Here is an 18,833-nt window from a genome sequence, read left to right on the forward strand (position 1 = left end):
CAACTAGAATTAGATGCCTGTCCCTTCTCCATTTGTGAGACAGCAAAAGAGCACAAGATGATGTGCTCACCAATCTCTCCTTGCCAAACTCAGTGCAATGAAAATAAAATATACAATGACATAATAAGGAATTTATTCAAGACTATATGAAATTAGAAATTATGTAAAAATTATTCTGATAATAGCTTTTATTTTACAAGTTTTTTTTTTTTTTTTGGCCAGACATGGTGATGTACACCTGGAATCTCAACAGTGAGGACACCAAGGCATGAGAAACATGAGTTTGAGACCAACTACAACTATATAGTGAAGTTCTACTTCAAAAGGAGTGGAGGCAGGGAGCACCCACTTGATTTTACAATGACATACTGCAGGAGAGCATTGCCTAGCATGCAGAAGATTCTGTTCCACTCCCAGTACCACTGGGGGTAAAAGTACACAGCCTGACAGTAGTGGTGCAAAACAGAAATAGGTAGATCTCTGTGAGTTCTACACCAGCTTGGTCTAAGATTGAGTTCCAATACAGCTATGGCTACACAGTATTTCTGTCTCGAAAAAACAAAATAAAACCAGCATAGAGCCCACCAGGGCTTAGTACCTTCAACGGCTGCTTACTGAGTTAAAAGGATACGCTGGAAACAATGCCTGGTGAAGGGCAGGGCCTGGTTTGTGCACTGTTCACCCTTCACTGTTCCACTGCAAGCTGCTGGCTCCACCTCCTTCAACTTGGTCTGGCTGAGGCTACAGACAGAAAAATATAAAATTCACTTTAAATGCTCTAACAACTCAGGGTAAGTTTTTTTTTTTCCCCCCCGGAGCTGGGGACTGAACCTAGGGCCTTGCGCTTGCTAGGCAAGCGCTCTACCGCTGAGCTAAATCCCCAACCCCTCAGGGTAAGTTTTTTAATGCTGATCTCATTATTTGTATGTATGTGCAGCCATGAATAAGCACAGCAAAGCCCTGGAAGTCAGAGGACAACTCCAGGGAGTCGGTTCTCTTCTCTTCCATGTAAGTTCTGGAGATCAAACACAGGTCATTGAGTTGGATGGCAAGCACCATTACCCACTGCCCATCTCCATGGCCCCCAGGATAAATTTTCTTGAACATGCATACTCTAACTATCTTTACTATACACAGTTATTAAAACACAAGTATGTGGTAAAGTCAGCAGATATTACAATTATCAAATGTGTTATTTTACTGACCAACTAACATTCAAGGCAAACAGCTATATCACAGTGGTTTTCAGATACACCTCTGTGGTCATTTGTTTTCCTCTTGTTTTCTGAGACGGGGTCTTTCTCTGTAGCATACACTTAGCTTCCTGCCCTTACCTCCTGAGTGCTGGGATTAGGCTGTCTATCTTGGCGCTTTGTTTTGTTTTGGCTTTTGTTGTTTTGGCTTTGGGGGACAGGGTCTCTTTACGTAGCTCAGGCTAACCTAGAGAGAACTATCCAACACAGACTAGTCTCAAACTCACAGCAATCCTGCTTCATTCAAACTCCCCACACAGATGTGTGGGGATGGGATCACAAGCATAAGCCACTATGTGCAGCTTGTGGGTCGAAGAAGACCATGAAGCAGACGGACTCTCTTCACTATGTGACAACTAACACAGACTCTCTTAAGCCTTGCCTCTCTTCCCCACTTAAAAAGCAGAGGCAGCAAGCACCTTTAGCTGGCAGGACTGCCTGAGCAGAGACCCGACACACCTTTACCATTCATGGAAAACAGGGAGGGGTGCACAGTAGTCAGCTGAGTTGGTTATCGGTCTCTACTCTTATCATCAGGACCATTTGGCCACCTAGTGCTAATAAACAGTAAGTCTACAAAGACAACTGAGGAGGGATTTTAATCTAGCCATATGGCTAGAATACAGATGCACCTTAGCGCAAACCTTTAATCTCTCTGGCTGGAATATAGTACATGCCTTTGGTACATTCTTAGTGATACCTTTAATACCAAACAATGAAGGTAAAATTAGTTTGAAGAAGGAAGTATTTATATTTCAAAGTGATGTCTAATTGAGTAACAGACAAAGTAAAGAATCAGAAAAAGATTTGACAGAATAGGATATGTCCAACTCTCAAGAGAACAGAGAGAAAAGAGAGGCTACTTAACAGAGAACAGAGAGAGGAAAAAGAGAAAAGGTAGTTTTACTGGGACAGTTGTAGAGACAGGTTGAAGAGAGAACACGCTAGACACAGGTGAAGACACAAGCCAGAGAATGAGAAAGGAGTCAGAAGTTTAGAAGAAATTGCCAAAGTTAGTATGAGGCCAAGCAGAACAATTCGGTCAGAAGCTGAGAGAAGCCGGTTTGAATCAGTCAGCTTGGCGAAGAGTTTGGAGTTGGCCAGCTACCGCCCAGCCAGAGTTCAAAGAGAACTGGAAAGTATAAGTTCATTTAGCAGTCTCAGAGGCTAAAAACATCCTAGGTCTAGATTATACTGTACAGAAGCTAGCAGTTTCCAGGACAAGGCCTACCTTAGCAGACAGAGGCAATAAGTCTTGGAGATGACAATTACATCAGGTGAATAAAAGTTATCTTTACAAACACCTGAGTGTCAAATGGGAAAGGGGATGTGAATATGCTGAAATGGTTTAAGCTTCGTACATCCTTCATACATTCCTTATACATCCTTCAAAATGTGCTCACTTTGAAATACTTATAAGGCTTGCTAAATGTTTGCAATTCCATGCTTCATTATTTGAATACTATCTTAATTTAGATCACTTGTGATATAAGCGTTTAAACTTCTATCTCATCTGTAAGCAACATCTGCATTAGGTTCTAGGTCAATCATAAACACTATGTAAGGCAGGCATTGGGAGGCAAATCCATAGCAGTAGCACTAGGAAGGTGCTGGAAGCAGGAGGAGCAGCTCTGGCTATGAGACTCTCTGAATAAACAAAGACTAAGGACCAGCAAGATGGCTCAACAGGTAAAGTGCTTGCCCTAAATCTAGAGTCTAAGTTTGATCCCCAAAACACATATGGTAAGGAGAGAACTCATACCTGCAATTTGCCACCTCTCTACACATGCACTCAAAATTTAAAATTGAGTAGCACAAATTTAAAAGTAGAAAAAGACTTTGCAAGGGTAGAAAAGTGGATGATTGAAATATCTAATATCTTGCTGGGAAGGATGCATGGGCCTTTAATCCCAGCACTCAGGAAGCAGGCGATTCCTTTACCTACTGAGCCATCTTGCTGGTCCTTAAGTTTGAGGTCAGCCTGGTCTACATAAAGAATCCCGGGCCAGCCAAAGCTACACAGTGAGACCTTGTCTCAAAACAAACAAACAAAAAGAATATTAAATTTTATTTGTTGGTGCTGGGATTAATGCTAAACACCATGAGCATATACAAACCCTCAATGACTGACCCGCAACTTCAGCTCATGTTGACAATATATTTTCCACTACCACTAGAAAAGATGTTTATACTATTAATGTTAGCCTATAAAAATGCACAATTTTCATAAGAAAAGCTGTATTACATTAACAGCTACGCCCCAAATTGCTTGGTCTAGATTTTTATACCACATGGCACTCAATATAAAACATAATTTCACTGAACACTTTAATAATCTACTGACCTGTCTACCAAGCCCAATATACAATATATTTCCTCATTTCTTTCTTTTCTTAAAACAAACAAACAAACAAACAAACAAACAAACAAAACAGTCTCATGTAACTCAGGCTGGTCTAAGTAAACTCACTATGTAGCTAAGAATGACTGATTTCCTGAGCCTACTTACTAAATTCTGGGATTACAAATTTGCATCTATGTCTCTCCCTCTCCCTCTCAGTTTACCCATCTGTCTCATAAATCCAAGGTCAGAATTTCATTATCTCTACAGATAAGTTACAGTCACTATGGTATTAAAAACAATATTATCCAAATAGCACTAATAAAGCAAAGAGAATTACTAATGTGTCATTAATCATGGGTGACAAATGACATTGAGTCAGTGTGAAGGCTGTAGGAACCATCTGGACAGGTTCTCTTTGGTTTGCCAGTCTGTTTTGTTCACCAGTAATAGGACTTGAACTTAGAGCCTCACGCTTCCTGGTCAAATACTCAACCGCTAAGCTACATCGCCCCGGCAGTCTAACTTGATACTGAAGTTGGTTTGGGAGGTGTTCTGAAAACTACTTATGAGTCAGAGAAAAGCTGGAGTGATGACTCCTAGTGCACTGTGATACCTGGGCTAAAGCCTACAGAACTACCGAAAAGGAAAAAAGTGAGAGTTTTTTACAATACCAAACTGCCTCAATCTCATGGTATAGACCGTTACATCTTTGACAAGATCATTATCAAGTATCAGAACTGAGGTATACAAAGCTTATGTACATAGCTGCTTTATGCTGCAGATATAATTTCTACTGATATTATTCAGTGGACAGACTTATAAAGCCATAGGAAACAACTGTTGAACTGAGTAAACTGTCGAATAGAGAATAGGCCTCCACATGTTAAATTCTACTCATCTGTTCATCAACTGGAGATCTCAGATCGCATTGCTTCTGTAGTCACAGCAGTTACTGTGTGGATTGGGAAACTTATTCAAGTGACTCATGAGTAAAATAGAAGACTTAAGAGTATATAAACTAATATTTCAATATTCAATAGTGCATCAGTAACATATTTTTGTATATAAACTTACTTTTTCATATAAATAGAGACTTAAAGTTATTACCTAAAACTATAAAAATTTAAAATATTATTTTTTAAATCAGAACTGAATATTCTAAATTTGAGAAGCTGTTCCTTAGCTGGGCAGCAGGGGCATATGCTTGAACTCTAGCACTTGGAAGCAGAGATAGTATTACCGTAAGTTAAAGCCGGCCTGGACTGTATATTAAGTTCTAAGACAGCCAAGTCAACACGACTGCTTCATGACAGAAGAAACGAGAAACAAAGACATTTCCTTAAAATGAGATGTTAAAAAATGTTTAACTCAATTCAATGCTTTAAATGTGTATTTCAAGTAATACTAAAAGATAGTTATAACTATGATAAGTATAAGTATTTTAAAATCCTATATATGAGACTAGAAAATTTTACTTAATTTTTTTGGTTACAAATACCGAAAACCATTTTTTAAAAAATATATAACTTAATTATTATAAAATTTTCTCTATCAAAACAGCATAAAAGCGATTTCTAATATTCATATTTTAACACATTATACAAATGCTATTAAACTGTATTTTCAAATGAATTTAGGAGAAGGGCCATGGTATATTTCTGAGAAGAAAAACCAGATACAGACCTTTTTGTTTTGTGCGGGGTTTGTTTGTTTGTTTATGATGTGGTCTTAATTAGCTCTCTGGACTTGAGTTCACAACCTTCTGCTCTCAGCACACACAGTGCTGGAGTTACAGGTATATGATGTAGGGAGGAGAAGCTTGAGTACTATGTGGAAGCATCACCTATCAATAAAAATCTGATGGCCAATAAGCTGAGGTAGGATTAGAAAGTGAGACATCCCACAGAGAAACAGAGAGAGAGAGAGAGAGAGAGAGAGAGAGAGAGAGAGAGAGAGAGAGAGAGAGAGAGAGAGAGAGAGAGAGAGAGAGAGAGAGAAACTCTGGGATAGAGTCAAGTTCAGGTACTATAGACGGGGACTTGAGGATATCGGATGTATGAAATTGGGGAGAGGTAACTACACACATGTCAGACATAGAATAGCATAAGTGAATAAGTTATGACCTAGTGGGAGGAGATCTCGCTTATGGCCTAGGCGTGTTTTTAACAAATAACAAGCGTCCAAGCTGTTATTCAGGAACAGACCGACAAAGAACTTTTCAACAATACAGGTTAATTTTAACTTAAATACATAAAACAGAAAAGGTCTAAAGAGTGACACCTATATTATACAGTCACTAGAAATTCTGTTTTCCTAGATTGGGTGGCAAACGCCTGGAACCCCGGTGTTCTGACACTGAGAACAGGCAGCACAGGTCTAAGGGCAGCGGGTGTGTACTACATATTCACCTATGGAGCCAGTGAGACAGCAAGAGGAACAAAACAAACACAACCAACTGTTGTGAACACAAGGTAATATGCAATTAAAAGAAAGCATAGCTAACACAAGTAAAATTTATTTTACTATACAATAAAAATACTAGGTTATGGTTAGAAAAAGATATAATTTTTAAAGACAACAATCATTAATTTAAATAACAGGAAAATTGTAAGCGTTGCAATTTGTTTTGGTTTTGTTTGTTTTTCTAAGACAGTTAACACCGTCAGTCAGATGAAGTGGTGTCTGCTATAATCTCAGTACTCAGGAGGCTGAGGCAGGAGGATCCAGAGTTTGAAGCTGGTCTGGATGACACAGAATCACAAAGCTAACAAGCAAGAGAAACAACATTCTCAAATCTTGTTAAGGCATAAATTCTAATGTAACTCAAGGAATCAAGAACCAGTAAATGCTTTCATTTCTCTGTCAGCTCAAGGTAGCAACTCCTTCTTAACAAAACCAAACATGGCACTCGACTACTTGAGACTTAATGTGTATGCACCTCACACAATGCCTCAACCATCCCTCAAAGGTGAATGAAGCATAGCGGGAGACAAGGCCTGAGAAGGGAGGCCTTGCCTTCGTAGCTCTAGCTCTAACCTGTCTCGGCTACACGCAGCTCTCCGAAGTTCTTGTATCAGCTGACCAGTGCATTCGGGCTCCTTACTGGCTGCCTGCAGCAGCGCCTTCCTAAACGTATGCCGGCATTTCTTTTGTCGAGACTCTGCCCGCTCCAGGCGGCAGAGGTGCTTGTATTTCTGCTGAAAGTAAGTGCAAAGTTGGGTCACCCTGGAGCTCCTGCTCTCCGCATCGTCGTCATCTGACCTAGAAAGGGCAGGGTAAAGGGGAAACTGATTACACGGGAAGTTCACGTAAGAAAGGGGACGTGAAAACAAACGAGGTTAGTGGATACACACTAGTTATGCTCAACACTTCTGTGGCATGAGAATACACAATACACCAGGAGAAATTCCAGTAGCGCTGAAGATAAGCACAAGACTCCAGCAACAGCGGGGCAGTGGGGCTCATCCTGGCCGGCCTTCTACAGGCTCTACTGCACCCAGTAGGGCAGAAAGGACAAGCATTTCTTTATCTTTGCTCCCTGAGGATGCGGACATTGTCTCTTCTTGACAACAGTCACCTCAGAAACACAGCAGTCACTTCCAACAGCCCTTACCAAGAGCTAAAACACTCTACATTCTGCTTTATGGGATCTTCTCTCACTTAGAGCACATAGGCATAGGACCATGGGCCTGCCATGGTAGCTACAGAGGCATCCAAACTGCTTCCTAGGCCAGCGTTACAGTTTCCTACCATGCTAATGTGACTGACTGCTGATCCCAGTGTAAGTGTTTGCTGGAAAGGATGCTGAGGGTACTTCTAAGCTAACCATGCTGCATTGTACTTGCTCAGTATTGCTTACCAGCACCAAGGACAAAATGTCAACTTTTGTAGAGGATAAATATGACCTCATTTTTATTGTTACAAATAGTGCACATGACCTGAACACTGATGTCACATGACCTTCTTTATCTTCTATTATAAGGAAACACTACAGTGCAACTCCCAGAAAACGGGCGTTAACACTGCCTGTCTCCTGTGGCTCAGTATGATTTTGTTTTGTTAGAGGGTGGCATTTTACTCCATATCAGCCCACAGCAAGCTACTCTATAAACGTCTGTTTAGAATATCTCCTAGAAACATGTCCTTTACAGAATAGTTCCTACTTTAAATACACAAATTAAAGGCTCATACCTCAATTTTTGCATTTACTGAACATCTACTGTGTGTCTATTATGCTAACCACCACAGGAGAAGCAAGTGGAAATGAGTCTGCAATGAGATCTACACAAGAGAAATTCACTCCCAGATGGATTAATGCAAAAGAGGCCAGAACCAGTAACTAACACAGTGAGTGGAGCAGAGACCAAAGGCTCAAAGCTCTACCACAAGGCAGAAAAGATATCTGAGAACTCAGCTTGGTGACATATTCAGGAGATAGAGGCAGGAGGAGTGCCTTGAATTCAGGGCTAGGCTGGCACTCATGGTGAGGCTTTGTTGAAAAAAAATAAATAAATAAACAAACCAACAAAACAGAAAACAAAGATTAGGGGGTAGGGTGTCCAGCCAAGTACAGTGGCACAAATGGCATAAGTTTGCAATCCCAAATTCACTGCTACATGAATTCCATGTACACTACATGGTGAATTCCAGGTTAGCCAAAGCTACTAGTCAGAGTGCTTTGGGAGGGAAAATCTAGGAGTGTCTTAGAATGTCAGTCCCCAGGCCTTACTGCAGATCTGCTGGTGAGTGCTAAGAATGAACTTATGTTTCAATTGTTCCTCAGAGCTCACTGTAGGTCTACACTGCAGAGTTCTAGCAGGGCCGATGGGTGCTATAAACATGGTATGGGTGAGTATGACGACTGTAAGCTGTGGCAGAGGTACGGACGTGTCACCGATGCCCACTGCTGAATGAAAGGCTCGGTCTGTGAAGGAGACAGCAGGAGCACTAGCCTTGAAGAAAGCACCCGTACTGAGGACAGACATGAGGAGACCTCACACAGACAGACACCCCATGGAGACGGGAAGTGACATGGTAAGTAGCTGGGCTAAGAAGGGTATAGAATGGAGGGAGTGAGGACAGCTGAAGCTCCGAGTCTAAATGCCAAATCTAGGAGCTTAGTGCCAGGGCTGGTGGCACCGGCCAGTATTTCTAGCTACTCTGGAGGTTGAGACAGGAGGCTCTCAAGTTAAAGGCCATCTTGACCTGTAGAGTCAATTCTGGTCCAGCCTGAGCAACGTGGCAAGATCCTGTCCCAAAACTAAGTAAAGAAAAGGGCTGGCACACAGCTCAGCAGTCGAGCACTCACGGAGTAGAGAGAGCCAGTTCCCAGTGAGGAAGCTGGAGGAAAGCTGAACTTTATTTCAAAGATAAGGAAGAATCTTTACAGGTATTTAAGAAAATGAATAATAGCTAGACATGATGGTGCTGGCCTTTAATCCCAGTAGTCAGCTACTCAGGAGGCTGACTCAGGAGGATCTCTAAGTTTGAGGCCAGCCTGGTATACATTGTGAGTTCCAGAACAGCCAGGGCTATGTAGAGAGACTTGTCTCAGCAAACAAAAACAAAAACAAAAAAAAAAAAAAAAAAAAAAAAAAAGAAAGAAAAAGAAGAAAAGAAGGAAAGAAAGAAAAGGGTAGCAAGGCCTCAGTGAGTCAGAACACCAGTGGGTAAGCTTGAGGGCCTGAATGGATGCCCAGAGCCCATGTAAGAGGATGGGAGTGAAGAGAGGAAGCGATGGCTCAGGAATTAAAAACTGCTTTATTCTTACAGCATACCTGGTTTTCACTCCCAGGACCCACAGGGTGGCTTTCAACCACTCATAGCTCCGGTTCCAGGGTATCCAAGGCCCCATTCTTATCTCCTTGGGTACCAGGTATATACGTAGTAGAGGCAGACTCAAAACTCATACGATAAAAGAAACGAATCTAAAAAAGGGACTGGGGCATGGTACACACACCGATAACCCTAATAGGTGGGAATGGGGACTGCCAGAACTTGGTGACAACCAGACTAGCCTCGGATTCATCGAGAAACCTGATCTCAAAGGAATAAGGCAGAGAGAGCTAGAGTAGGACACCTGATATTCTCCTCTGGCTTCCACACGGGAGGCCTGAGCATGTACACACAGACACAGACACAGACACAGACACACACACACACACACACACACACACACACACACACACACACACACACACACACACACACACACACACGCATGCACATAGTACACTAAAGCCAGGCAAGCAGTAAGGTAATGTATTATTTGTTAAAAGAAGGGAAGTAAAAACTAGAAAAGCAGGGTCTTGCGGCCATCAAGGCAGCCAGGCATGTGGAATGCGCCACAGAGGAAAAGAACTGAGGCAGGCATGAGCCTCAAACAACAAAGGGCACTGTCACTGTGGCAATTCTGTAAGAGCAAAGGCAGAGACAGAACGCACACTGCTTCCAACTGAGAGAATCCACCCCCAAACTGAGACTCAGGCTGTCACAGGAATTAAATAGAAATGGCTTCCATCTGCCGCCATTCATCTCTCAAGTTCTCGGCAGAGCACTCCCTCGGGTTAAGTCGCCATCTGGAGAACTGACCGGAAACCTCTGAAGTCAAGTTAGTGGACATGATGTGTGCCTGATGGCTCTGTAACTACAAAACTAAGCATGACAACCCTACTGTGTGCTCAAAGAGCATAGCAGTAGTAGGCAGCCATCCTGAAGCATGAAATGGAACCTGAGTGAATAAAAATTGCAGTTCCTAACAACTCTCGGGGCTAAGTGAGGCAGAAACGGTGCAGTGGAGATCAAACCCAAGAGCAGAAACAATGCGTGTACTACTGCAACTTCTTGACATTGCCTATTAATAAAACCCAACTAATTCCCTCTGCTCAAGTCCCATGCGCAAATAAGCTTTTAACTATAATTTGCTTCCATGTAGTCTTGGTTTATAATCAGTCTCTACAAAATCATTTTCCATGTCCTGTTGTACTAATCTACCACAAATTCAAGAGGCATAAGATAAACTCTATGTCCATCCTAGGAGGCTGTGAACTTCCAGGGATGGATCTGTGTCAGATGTCAAATGAGCTGCTCTCTATTTCATTGGGTATTTATGTAGACCCCAAGTCTTTAAAGAAAGGATTAGCTCAGTCTATAGCAATCATCTTCCAGCCCCAACAAAGAGGTCACTCTATTTGTTCTCAGGGCACCAACTTCTTTCTTTATATTGCTAAAGAAGTCAATAAAAGAAACTCATTTTTGCACTATTTGTTACTAAGAAGATGCACACTCATTGTCTACAGACTTCTGACAAATACCTCCTTTATAAAGCACACTGGGGAAACACTGATGAAGGCTCTAAGAACACTGAACCAGCATTTGATAGGCTGAGTTCAACTAAGAAGATACCTTCAGAAGCACTTAGCACAAGACGAGTGAAGTACAAAGCACTATTTCTAGTTATCACAGGCGTGGGATATGAAGCATGACGGGACTCACGGAGACCCTCAGAGTGACCATGATCAAGTTCCAGCATGGCGGAGCTTGAGCTGACCCTCAGAGTAATCATGATCAAGTGCCTTAGCTTTCTGGGTATGTTTTCCACTTTTATAAGATGATCTCCAAGAGTCCTTTCTTTTTTTTTTTTTTTTTTTTTTTTACAGATTTATTGATCTCATGTATGTGAGTACACTGTCACTGTCTTCAGACACACCAGAAGAGGGCATAGGAACCCATTACAGATGGTCATGAGCCACCATGTGGTTGCTGGGAATTGAACTCAGGACCTCTGGAAGAACAGTCAGTGCTCTTAACCACTGAGTCATCTCTCCAGCCCTCAAGATTCCTTTCGATTCTGTTATATTAAACATTGGCAAGTGGGAAAGATAGAGAAACATATTTAGCAAGGAAACATCAAAGTTAACTTTGCTCAAACAATATAATCCATTTATTCCCAAATTGAATTAAGTTTGACTAACTAAACTTAATTATAGCATAGTAAAATTTAATAAAAAACATTGGAACAGACAGGAAGAAAGGCAAATTGCTACATATCCAAGATTAAAACCAAAAAGGACAGCTTACGTGTGTCTTTCCTGTCTGAGGGTTTCTCGGACGGACCATGCGACCTGATATGGTGAAGCCTGATCTGAATCCTCCAGCTCCTCTCCGCTCTCCTCAGACCAGTCCAGCCCTGCAGCAGACAGTGCAGAGGACAGCTTAGACAGAACTTGAATGTATTTAACATTTACACAAAGACTGGCAAGATGGCTCATCAATAACAAGGCACTCGCTGCCAGGCCTAACCACCTGAGTTCAAGCCCAGGGGCCCACATGGTAGAACAGCACCAGCTTCCACAGTTGTCCTCTGACCTCCACATGCGTGCAGTGGCACCCCCCCCCATCAATAAAAATTAATGTAATGAAATTTTAAAACAATAAAATCCAGACAAAAACAGTCTAAAATATATAAGTAATGCCTATAGCACAGTGTACTTGATGGCCTCCAAATGAACTTCACTTCTATTCTTATATTTGATATACACTCACAGCTTTTAAAACCCCACCATTTTAACAGTAAGGTTGTGCTTACTTCAAGAATGGGCTTCTTAATGCACTCTGTTAATCATTTGGAAACAACACGAGCAAAGAGACTGAGCTCCCAATACATAAAAAATAAAATCATTCAAATATTAAAAACGTCATACACTAAGTTAAAAAAAAGTCAATGTTAAAAACAAAACATCCAAGTCATAGCTGGTGCTGTAACTTCCCTGGAGAGTGCTTGGCTGGAACACACAAAGCACTAGGCATAATCCCCAACAGGACCTAAACCCAAGTACAGTGCCACATGCTTGTAATCCCAGTGCTTGAAAGACGGAGGTGGGAGGATCTTAAATTCAATGTCACCCTCAGTTACAGAGTTCAAGACCAGTCTGAGATTCAAGAGCCCCTGACTCAACAAACAAACAAGCAAACAAATAAACACCAGTAAAAAGAAAAAAGGATAAGAAAAGCCAGACGTTGTGGCTCATGCCCTTTATCTCAGCACTTAGGAGGCTGAGGCAGGGGTAGAAGTAAGTGGATCTCTGTAGGTGTGAGGCCAGCCTGATCTACAACTGAGTTCCAGGCCAGCCAGGGCTACACAGTGAGAGGTCCTGTCTCAGGAGAAAAAGGAGAGGAGTGAAAAAAGTAACTTATGTAGCCAGGCAAGAAAAAGTGAGTGTCTATGGGAGTCTGTCAGCAGTATAAATGTGGATGTGTTTCTCTTGCTTAAATGTAACTGTCCTCCAAGCAGACCTTTAGGACCAGCCCTGGACTGGCCATAGTGTGAATCAGAATGGATTTTTCTTAATGTGCTCTCACTAACTTGAATGTGGACTACAAAGAGTGCCCAGAGAGCACTACAGTGTCTGTTTTCTCCAAAGAGCCTTGGTTCTCTAATATGCTTGGATTTAAACACACACACACACACACACACACACACACACACACACACACACACACACACAAACACACACACACACACACACACACACACACACAAAAACCATTAAAATGTTTTTTTGGTAAACTTTACTCTGTTCAAAAAATGAAGATAAAAATGACTCAGGCATAGCACTCAAAAGACTAAGAGAAGAACACTCTGAATTCAAGAACAAACAATCAGGGAGTGGGCAGGGTAGCTTAACAAGTAAGGGTGGTTTTGGTCAAGACTCATTTGAGTTCAATCTCCAGATTGAACCCACATGGAAGGAAAGAAACAACTCTCCAAACTACACTGGTACACACGAACACACACACACACACACACACACACACACACACAAATAAATAAATAAATAAATAAATAAAAAAAAAAACAAGTAATTAAATAAAAAGAAAAAAAAGTCTTACAGATATTTGAAACATGGAAAGGGGAGGGAAGGCTTTACAAATGATGTGTAAACAGCTCTAGCTATCAGAAAATACATGCCAGATAAATATTGCTTCATAAAACATATAAATAAGAGCTGGAGAGATGGCTCAGCAGTTAAGAGCACTGGCTGTACTGCCAGATGTCCTGAGTTCAATTCCCAGCAACCACATGGTGGCTCACAACCATCTGTAATAGGATCTGATGCCCTCTTCTGGTGTGTCAGAAGACAGCTAATAGTGTACTCATGTACATAAAATAAATAAATCTTTTTTAAAAAACAAACATACAAACAAACATTCAGCTATATTGCTAAATATTGTTAGTAAATCCCAGAGTTCCTAAAACTTTGAGTTCTGCATGTCAACATTACTTTGAAATATGGATAAGGTACTGCTTGCACATAGGCCAGTGGATGGCTGACAGCAGTGATGTGGGCGTGACGGTGGTGGCTGCCACTTTGTTATACTTCACAGGGCTACAGAGAGTTTTACTTTAAAATGATTTGCCTTATTACATCTCAGCCCTGCGTACTGTCTAGCATACTGAATGACTACACGGGACATGTTCACGAAGCTCCTCTGTGAAGAAAGGCTGATGATGGCTCTAGGCGCAACATGAATAAACTGCTTTTGTTTCACTGAGTTTATCTTAGCTTAGATTATTTTCGTTTCAAGGCAAACTCTCATGTAGCCTAGGAGGCCATGAACTCACTGTGTATGAAAGATGAACTCTGTCCTCCTGCCTCCATTTCCCAAGTACTGGGATTACAGACAGGCATTTTCCCTATGTGGGATGATGTCACAGGTGACGCAGGTACAAGATAGAATGAGGCCTGTCATTGGACGAGAAGGAAGGAGGGGCGGGAGGAAAGTTTGAGGGAAGGGGAGGAGACAGGAACAGAAGAGAGGAGGAGACTGGGAGAGAGTAGCTGGGGACAACATGGAAGGTGATGTTAAGATTCCACGCTGTACCTTTACAGGCTGTTATGAATGTTCTTAAGGGATGGGTGTGTACAGGGCTTTGTACGTTTAGGTGAGCAATTATATCTTGTCAATTGGATCAGAGGTTATTGTGTTGTGTGTTCTTTCATGTAGCGATTTAAGATGTGTGTTTCTGGCATGGAAACCTGCCTTGGGAACTAGACAGGTAGAGAGATTGCTGCCAGGCTCAGAGAGAGGCCTTCAGCAGTGTGATATGGGATGGAGCAGAGTGGGTGAGAGGCTTTGCTGACTGAGAATTAAGATGTCTAGCAGATATCTTGGGGCACTGTGGGGCCGGACCTAGAGTAGATAAAAGACAGCTTTTTATTTTTTATAATTTTACAACAGCAACTCTACACCAGGTTTATGCAGTACTGGGGATCAAACCCATGCATGGGTCTCACTACCAAGCAAGCACCACCAAGTGAGCTATGCCCACTGTCCACACCCCTCAATATCATGTTTTCTTTCTTTTAATTATTTCCACTGATGTGTGTATATGTGAATGCTAGCAGACATCCAATATAGGCCTGGCTTCTACAATCAAGTGCATTTGCATATACATGTATATACATACATGTAGAGAGAATTTCTTCTGTACTGAACAGAAGCATCACCTGTCAATAAAAAAATTATTGGCAAATGAGCTGAGGCAGGAAATAGGAGGTGGCAGTTCTGGTAGGGAGAGAGGAACTCTGGGATAGTTAGGACAAAAGAGATTCACCCCCAAACTCAGGGGACACAGAAGCATGAAACTGAGAAGAGGTAACCAGTCATGTAGCACTCACAGAATAGAATAAATGGGTTAATCAAGTCACAAGCCGTCAGGGAGCAAGCCCAAGCTCATGGCCTGGGTGTTTATTCATATAATTAAGTCTCAGAGTAGTTATTTCAGGAACTGGGATATGGGTGGGAAAGCCCATGGTTACCGCATACATACATTTCCTACACAAAGAAAAGGAAAAAGGCAGCTGAGATGGCTCAGAGGTTCAAGACATTTTTTGCACAAGCGTGATGACCAAGTTCAGTTTCTGGACTCGTGTGGATGGGCGAGAACTAACTGAGTCCACTGTGCTGCCCTCTGATCTTCATGTGCACACCATACGTCTGATCTGATCCCCTTTCCTCCGCATGATTCATGACGTCTGTTTGTTATATAGTTAAGGAAAAATTAAAGATGTGACAGAAATTACTCTGCCGTACAGCTATGCGTCTACAATAGTTTAAAGTAATGTAAACTAGGTTGTGAGTACGTATGTATAACTGGAACTTAATTTAACTTACTTTAAAGAGTTTACCAAGGTCATAACAAATGGGCATTTAATAGTTTTGGGATTATTTTATTATTTTTGCTTACTTTAATCCAGAACTTTTACTCAGATAATTTAATAACAGGTGAAATAATTTAGAGCTATAAAAGAAAGCCCACTACTCTATTTATAGTAAGTACACCCCCTGCCCCTCCCATTCTCCGTGAGTAGGCAAGCCTGGTAAGATATGTACTTCACCGGTACTTACACCAACCAGGCAAACATCTACCCATGTTCATAACCAAAGAGCGAGTGCACCGATGCTCCTGCTTAGGTCCTCTTCTTTACGTAGCTTTACAGAATGGAATAACATAATTCCTCTGGACTTTTTTTACCACCAGTTATGTTAACCACAACCCAGTCAGATCTTATTCAGTCTTCAGAACACTTCTATAATAATGTAAATAAATAAAATAAATCTCATGTGTGTGTGTGTATGTATGTGTGTGTGTGCGTGTGTGTGTATGTGTGTGTGTGTGTGTGTGTATGTGTGTGTGTGCGTGTGTGTGTGTGCGTGTGTGTGTGCGTGTGTGTGTGTATGTGTGTGTGTGTGTGCGTGTGTGTGTGTGTGTGTTCTAGCAGCAGGCGGTGGTAGAGCACCTTTAATCACAGTACTCAGAAGACAGAGGTGGGAGAATCTCTGAGTTCGGGGCTAGCCTGGTCTATGGAGCAAGTGCCAGCACAGCCAGGGTTTACACAGAAAAGCCCTCTCTCAAAAACAACAGAATAAAACAAATCAAAATACAAACCAAAAACACCAAAAACAACCAGACAAAAAAATTCAGAACTTTTCTCTGACTTAATGGTAAAAGCATTTATCATAAAACCTGACTTGAATTTAATCCCCAGATCCCATGATGAAATGGGGGAAACAACATACACAAATAATATATTAAATTAAAAAATAAAATAATAAGTTTTGTTTATATTTTCTTATTTTTGAGTCCTGAACATGAACAGCATGAGACTTTCTTAATGGAGTTTTTAGGGTTTCACTACAAAACCCTGACTGTCCTGGAACTCACTATGTAGATCAGGGTGGCTCAAACTTAGAACAACCTTCCTGCCTCTGCCTCCCAAGTGATGGGATAATAGTCATATGGCACTGTGCTTGGCTTTTTCACCAAGTATGAAAGAAAACCCATTAGCAGATAGTAATGATGCTGCCACACTGAGACAATGAAACAGTCTCTGGCCCACATAGTATAACAAAATATACTGAGGCTGAGGAACGGGCATGCCCTGAGCTGAGAATCGGCTAGCCTATGCAACATATCAGGGCCCTCTCTAAGACACTCAGAACTTCAACGAATGCACAGAGGCTGCAAACACAACCATCCTTTTATATACTGCTATAACCATTAATGAAAGCTATGACTGTTTGTCTACATGCTCAGGAAGCGAAGCTAATTAAACTTATCAGCAACAAAACAAAAATATAAACAATACAAAGTAGAAAAGGAACTTGTAAGAAAAGGGTTCACTGGAAGAGGGAGACAAGAAAAGGCAATGGGGAGATTAAATATAATGAAAATACATTCGTGTATTTTGACATGAAACTGTCAAAAACAACTTAAAATTTCAAGAATTTAATTTTCGAAAGCTGTAACAAAATTATAAATGGTCAATTCAGAGCTGTATCTACTCATCCAACTATCTGAACACATGCTCCCTGCTGAACTATACAGTAGCTGTGACAGACACATTTCCTGGCAGCAGTTTCAGGAAGAGAGGCCAGCTCACCTAAGTGAGGAAACAGATCCGCGTCCAGCTGATGCTTTTGGGTACACAGTTTCACCAGTCTCTGCAGTCGGCTTATACAAGAGAAGTGTGGAGAGAAGGCGGTGGCTTTCATGAGGATTCGGTCAGTCCTGGGGGTGTCTGAGACGGGAGCTCGACTGGAGGGAAGGAGGGGCAGAGGCCTCTTGTGAGAGGCCTGCCTTGTTTGTGCTATAGAGTGTGTGGTGGGGGCCACTCCCTGCATTGGTAGGCTGGTGCTCTGAGGCTGAGGTGACTTGCAGACTGAGCCCTGTGGTGGCGCTGGAGGTTTTAAAGAAGTAGGTAGAGGTGACAGGTGGGCATGCTGCTGTGGAGGTGTGGGAGGGGTGCTAAAGTGCTCTTGCCGAACTTTTAAAATCTCTGTCTCTCTCTGGCGTTGCCGGTTCTGAGCCAACTTGCTCTGCAGCTTTTTTCTCACAGTCACCCCTTTCTTTAGGTCATCGTCTTCCTCGTTGAAAGCAAAGGGGTCTTCCAACTCAGTTTCCAGGTAGTGGAGAGGAACCCTTGCCCCAGGTGGAGAGAGGGACATGCTATCCAGTCCATTGGGCATCTTCAAGGCCAGGGTAGGTACCGTCAGGCTAAACGCCATGGCATCCATCTGGTGCCTGACCTTCACCTCCTCTACCGGGTCATTCTTTTTCTTCCTCTCTTTTTTCGGGATAAAGCCGAGTACCTGCAAGTGGCTGTTGCAGTACCTGCAAAAACGCACACTAACATGAAAGATGCTCTTCGCACATACGTAAATCAGAACAAAAAAGTACACACTGCAAAATGTGACCACAAATACACTAAAAATGAGTGGCCAAGGCCAGGTGGCACAGGTCTGTAATCTGAGCATTTAAGAGGTGGAAGCAGGAGGATCAGACGTTCAAAGCTAGCTAGCTTGTAGACTCTATCTTTAAAAACCACATCAAAAAAATTATAGCCAGCCAGGTAGTGGTGGCACAGGATTTTAATCCACCACTCGGGAGGCAGAGGCAGGTGGATCTCTGAGTTCACAGCTAGCAGAGCAGGCCCTGGTCTACAGATCAAATTCCAAGGTAGCCAAGGCTATTCAGAGAAACCCTGCCTTGAAAACAAACAGAGACAAACAAAAGTAGCAGCCAGCTGGAAGCATGGGAGCACAAGCCTGTAATGCCAACACTTAGGAGGACCGTAATTCAAGATTAGCCTGGGCTACCCAGAAGGACCCTCTCTCAAAAAAATAAATGGAAAGCACTAACTGTCATGTTCAAGCGATGCCTAACTCAAGCC

General features: G+C 42.0%; 1 protein-coding gene across 13 annotated transcripts in view; it reads right to left on the reverse strand.

The window, feature by feature from the left end:
- Ino80d (INO80 complex subunit D) overlaps positions 1-18,833 on the reverse strand; it is a 57,491-nt gene that overhangs the window by 12,844 nt on the left and 25,814 nt on the right. For all 13 annotated transcript variants that reach the window (XM_032901201.1, XM_032901211.1, XM_032901209.1 and 10 more), the window contains 4 exons: positions 17,544-18,274; positions 11,677-11,785; positions 6,634-6,858; positions 632-741 (listed from right to left, as the gene is read on the reverse strand). In XM_032901201.1, coding sequence (XP_032757092.1) covers positions 632-741; positions 6,634-6,858; positions 11,677-11,785; positions 17,544-18,274 — 1,175 coding nt within the window. The remainder of the gene's footprint in view (positions 1-631; positions 742-6,633; positions 6,859-11,676; positions 11,786-17,543; positions 18,275-18,833) is intronic.

The sequence above is a fragment of the Rattus rattus genome, chromosome 4 (genome assembly GCF_011064425.1).
Source record: "Rattus rattus isolate New Zealand chromosome 4, Rrattus_CSIRO_v1, whole genome shotgun sequence".
In the NCBI taxonomy this organism is placed as follows: domain Eukaryota; kingdom Metazoa; phylum Chordata; class Mammalia; order Rodentia; family Muridae; genus Rattus; species Rattus rattus.